This window comes from Myzus persicae, unplaced genomic scaffold (assembly GCF_001856785.1).
Source record: "Myzus persicae strain clone G006 unplaced genomic scaffold, MPER_G0061.0, whole genome shotgun sequence".
Classification (NCBI taxonomy): domain Eukaryota; kingdom Metazoa; phylum Arthropoda; class Insecta; order Hemiptera; family Aphididae; genus Myzus; species Myzus persicae.
Window position 1 is genome coordinate 342,801 of NW_019101823.1, and position 5,587 is coordinate 348,387.

A 5,587-nucleotide genomic window follows, 5' to 3' on the forward strand; every position below is an offset into this window, starting at 1 on the left:
TTTGATTATTTCGTTGAGTTAAAATAGTTAAATATAAATTATTGTGCTTATTATATTGAACTTGTGACGAATGCGGAATGAATGAATGATAATACTAAAATGATCACTCTTGTAATTATTTATCGGCGATAATACTTAACATAATATTTTGTGAGTTTATTGTTATCAAGTGGTTATCAACCAGCCGTTTCGTATACAACATCACGTTATTAATTTCCCTCCAAATTGTATTATCACACACTAAAACCGTCGCAAATCGCATTGTCGCATTATAAGTTATAACCTAATCTAGGATGACTTGCCGTTTGCAGTTTGGCTCAAGCGTTTTAAAAATTTTAAAAATATTTTAAATATGGCTAAAAAAGTGTTCGGTATATTTAATATACCTAAAAAAACAGGACCCACGACTTCTACAAACAGTACAAACAGTATGGAAGATGATGAATCAGTGGATGACCCTTCACCAATCTTACCATCTCTACCTGATTTAAAGGAACATTTACAAAATTTACAGCTTGGTATTGTTCACAATACCTTGGATTTAGGTGTTTAATTTTAGTAAGGTTATTAATTGATTATAAAATATATCATATTTTCATTATTAATAGTATCTAAACGGAAAAGAACAGAGCCTGAATTTCTGAAAAATTTTGTTGTAACTACAAAAACTGCAGCTGAACACGAGGACTCTAATAATGAAACTAATTTAATTGATTACTGGAAAGTACATGCTTACTATCCAATAATAGACGAGGTTGTAAATAATCTGAAGACAAGATTTTCTGCGGAGAGTTTGAATTTGGCAATTTCTATTGATCACTTTTTCAATCTGGACTATGAAAAAAGTTCATTTTTTATTCAACAATATAAGGTATGTTAAATTTAAATAAATAAATCAACTTAAGTGAAAACTTAAAAAACTAATGTAACCCATAACTGAAGCATGAAAGTACTAACTAACTGTCTTATTACTTAAAGTTGTATTAATAATGTGTTCTAATTAATATAGGATTTACTGAAAGTTGATTTGAATTCACTTCAAGCTGAAATGATGGTTGCCAAAAACTGTATTCAAAACTATAATAATAAAACTGAACTGGGACCTGAACAAAAAAATCAAATAAACTTATTCAAAAAAAATATAACTATTTCAACTTTTCCTAATGTATATAAACTTTTAAATTTAGCTCTGACCTTACCAATTTCTTCAGCATCATGTGAGAGGTCATTTTCGACAATGAGACGTATCAATACATATATACGGTCAACTATGACTCAAGACCGTTTTTCCTCACTGGCAATACTAAATATTGAAAGAGATATTTCAAATAATATTGATTCTAATGATATATTAAATATCTATTCAAAAACTAATAGACGCTTGGAATTATAGTTGAAAACAAATAAATGTCTTATTTTCATTTAGTTTAGTGTTTTTTTTTTTCTTATTAAGTATTATTATTTTTGCAGCCCCCCCGATATATTTGATCACCCTACGCCTATGGGTATAACCTATAAATTGATTAAAAAAAACTAAACTTTTAGAAATTTTCATTGTGTATGAAAAATGATAAAATTGACAATTGCTAAAAGTTATCTAACGATTTATTATTTTTTAAATTGCAATATCAAAAATAAAACCATTATTTGTTGGTTGAATATTCAATTTTGTAAAAATTAAAACGGCAAATGTCTATACAGTAAAATTGTGTTTATGTATTTATGATACTTTTAAATTGCTATAGACATAAGTACAAACTATAAGGAATCTCGTTTCCGTATCTAATGTTTAATCTTCAGCTATAAAGATGTTAAGCAATTTATCAATTCTTATCATAAAAATATTTATCAAATTTTTATGATATGAAGAATTTTGTTAATATTTTCAAATTAAAATTTAAAAAATGTTTTTGCAAACTATAGTATGTACTTCTGATATTTTTGAACTGTAAAAGGTATAAGTATATTCAAATTTGAGAAACCTCATGTTTAAATACATTTTCCAAGTTTTTTAAGAGGACGTCGCACTTATTGCATATGTTGTCTCCGTCTTACACACCCGCATTTTTTTGTTCACCAGTTTCAATAGTATGTTGTTAGTTTTGATATTAGAGTGAATTTACCTTATAATGTTACTACATTCAAATGTAAGATTACTAACCTAGGGCCTCCAGTAGGATTTTGTTGATATTTTATATCAATGTCTATGAGCTTATTATATCTCCTGAATCTGCCCACGCCTATGATGTAGGTGCACCCATACAGTAGCTTTAATTTATTTTTGTCAAAAACATTACATTTTGAAATACCATTGTTTGTATAAAATAGAATAATATATTATCTTTAAAATTTCAAATACCCACGAGTAATATTTTTAAATGAAACAAATAACTAAAATCGTTTTTCTTTTTTTTTAAGTATCAAATTTCGTTCAAATTTTAACTAAAATATCTAAAAAAAAAAACTCTCGTTGATATATTTTTTTGGACTTTTTGATTAAATAATATTATCAGAACAATGGATTGAAGTTTTGTCTAAATAATAATAGACGAAAGTAGAAAACATCAATAATTAATTATAGTGTACCTATTTTACTCGCCTACTGGCTACTGCGTTAAACATTAATATTGTAGAGTTGAGCAGTATTGACAGTATTGTAGTATAAGTTATTTAGTCGACATAAAATATGTTCACATAAAACATCAGCTATGAAGTAGAAAATCATTTTAAATTTCTACAAATATATTAGCACAACAGCACTCAATAAGTAAATATTAAATGAGAATATTTCAACTAAATGTTATATTATGATGTAGTAGTAGACAAAATAGTTTGTTGTTTATAATTTTGTTTTTGCAGTATCCTTTAAAATGTACATATATATACTACATACCTAATTCCTGCCGACGAAAGTCGTGTGACATGAACAAACAAAAAAAAAGTGACATCGAACACTTATAGCGGGCATATGAGGATAAATTATAATATCACAACACTTGATATTATTATTATAATAATAGCGATACGGTGAATGAATAAATTACAAATAATATTTCCAGCGGGCCCCGACAAGGTTGAGGAAACGGTTGGCTGGCGCCCAACAAAATTAATGTGTCGAGTTGTCATTAGAGATTACACGAGGGACTTGACTATTAATACAATACCTATACCATTTTGACTGTACTCGCATATTTAGCCCTTCCTTGACGTTTTTATTTCACTTTCCATTATAAAAAAAAGAGGGTTCTTCCCTTTCATTATTACTTGCTTTTATTGTGTTCCGTTGTTATGATTTATCAGCGTTCGACACAAAATATCAGGTTACTTAATTCATCTAACGGTGTCACATGTAAAATTATGGCATTGCTTTTTGATATATTATAACACTCAATCAAATCCTAATGGTCGAAGTCCATAATGAATAAGATGATTAATTATTATATTAAACTACATTCATTTAGTCAGTTTGACTAATTATAGCTAATAGACCTGATATATCTGTAAATCCCAAAACAAATGTTTTACAAACAAAATAATTAACCCAACCACGGTTATTATAAATATATAACCATATATTTCTCTTTAATTATTAGTTTTTTAGTTGTTACTCTATAACAGACTATTAAAAATATTTTTTTACTCTATAAAATATGTATTTATTTTTATTTTTTTTATTTACAGTCTGTAATAAATAAAATCTATTTTTTTTTTTGAAGTAGTGTCTATGAAATTCACTCAAGTTCTGTAATTCTATAATAATAATATGTTTTATACAGTGTACGTATTGAATTAATTATACGGAATATCATACAAATATTGTTGATTGTTATTCGTTCTATATAATATTAAAACTACCTATACCTATGAATTTGTAAACAATAAATAAGTTTCGAATGTTTCTATATTATTATAATCTATAAATGTTATGAACACCGTGATTTAAGAAGATTTTCAATAAAATCATTGTAATAAAAATGTAACAAAAACATTACAATATAAAAGTAAGCCATATAATATCAATTAACTGTGACCAAAATATAAAATACGTTACTTGTATGTATATAACTAATGAAGTAATACACCATTAAGAATTTGTAAAATATAATGAAACCCCAAGTACCAGCTTGCATTAGAATTTATGTTCTATAACTTATATTCGTATATACCATGAATATCATTAAACGATCACGAAATTTTTTCTTTAAATTACTTTTCAAGCTAATAAAAAAGCTTTTAAATATTTATGCTATCATACGATGGGTTCAGGTTAATATTTCAAATTTTGAAATTTCTATTCAGTGCGGCCGTAAATAAGTACCGATATATTACATACAATTTAATTAGATATATTTCTACAAGAAGACAATACTGGACACAAACGGAGAGGGGGGGGGGAGAAGGGGTTGGCAGAAGACTTATACCTAACCATAAGGCAGTAGTCAATAATAATAACAAAAAACCCTGTGTAGTCTTCTGCTGTATAGTAGGCGCTGAAGACTTGCTGAGTTTACTTCGTCATTGAGTAAGTCTCTGTACTTATAATGGATGTATTAAATTTGAAGGGAATGATAAATCACTGTACACGATGAAAAACGATTGTGTTTGGAGGCGGTCAGTCACCTCTTTTTCTAAAGATATATACCTATTTCTTTTATCAGGAATACGGTATGTTGCAATAATATTTTGAAAGCATCATTGTGTATAATAAAGTTAATAATAATAATACCCTTTATGGCAAAAATTGCAAGTTCTTATGAATTATATATTTTTTTGAATTACAATAAAATCACTGAAGTCGTATTTTTTTCGTTTGAATAACTTGAAATAATATCTGTGATAAGAACATTGTTTACTGCAATTATTTTTAGGTGGCAGTGAGAACAGCTTATGTTATGAGAAGGGCTAGAATTTATATGTAAATACATATTTTTACTGTGACTTGATAAATTAATCTAGGTAAGTGATAAATTCGTTTCATACTATATTTTATTTTACATATTTTTACATAATTTGCAATAAGTACATATTTTTAAATATTTCTCAATAATTCCATTTTTTCCTACATATTTCGATAATTCGTTCATTTACGATTTATTAATAATTATATACGATTGTATTTTTCAATACCGATAATTACTTACATAACTTTTGAAGTTCTTTGTATTAAACATTCAACCTTATGTTACAATAAAACATTGAGCAATTTATAATTTATTTACTACAGATTAATCAAAAAATGCTTGTAATTTTAAACTTGGGCATATTTGAGGCTGTTTTTAAAAGAACTAACCTAACCTAGCCTAACCCTATTTATAACCTAGTTAAATACAACCGAATATTTTGAAAAACACTTTGAATTTGTACTTTTATTTCACCACCTTAGAACTAACTAGCTTCGCTTTTCTACCAAAAATCACTCTCAAAGTTGACAGACACAAAAAATAAATTAATAAAAAAAAAATAATAAAAACACAGATTAATACACTCATTCCTCGGTTCATAATAGAAAAGCAAATGTAAAAGAGTTGAACAACGTAAAATATTCATTGGAAAATGTATCTATCAATTGCATTTTTAAATAATGATA

General features: G+C 26.7%; 1 protein-coding gene across 2 annotated transcripts; it reads left to right on the forward strand.

Annotated features, from left to right (window-relative positions):
• Positions 1-272: 272 nt before the first annotated feature.
• LOC111030535 lies at positions 273-1,441 on the forward strand. Of its 2 annotated transcripts, none has more exons than XM_022310072.1 (3): positions 273-545; positions 609-871; positions 1,010-1,441. In XM_022310072.1, the coding sequence occupies exons 1-3, from the start codon at positions 353-355 to the stop codon at positions 1,391-1,393; spliced, it is 840 nt and encodes a 279-aa protein (XP_022165764.1). In that variant the 5' UTR covers positions 273-352; the 3' UTR covers positions 1,394-1,441. The 2 variants fall into 2 exon arrangements, with proteins under 2 accessions (XP_022165764.1, XP_022165765.1); XM_022310073.1 differs by having other exon boundaries at positions 273-518.
• Positions 1,442-5,587: the final 4,146 nt, after the last annotated feature.

Coding starts and splice junctions, on each gene's coding strand:
- LOC111030535 (XM_022310072.1), top strand. CDS start 353: ATGGCTAAAAAAGTGTTCGGTATATTTAATATACCTAAAAAAACAGGA. Junction 546..608: donor TCACAATACCTTGGATTTAG/GTGTTTAATTTT, acceptor CATTATTAATAG/TATCTAAACGGAAAAGAACA. Junction 872..1,009: donor TTTTTATTCAACAATATAAG/GTATGTTAAATT, acceptor TAATTAATATAG/GATTTACTGAAAGTTGATTT.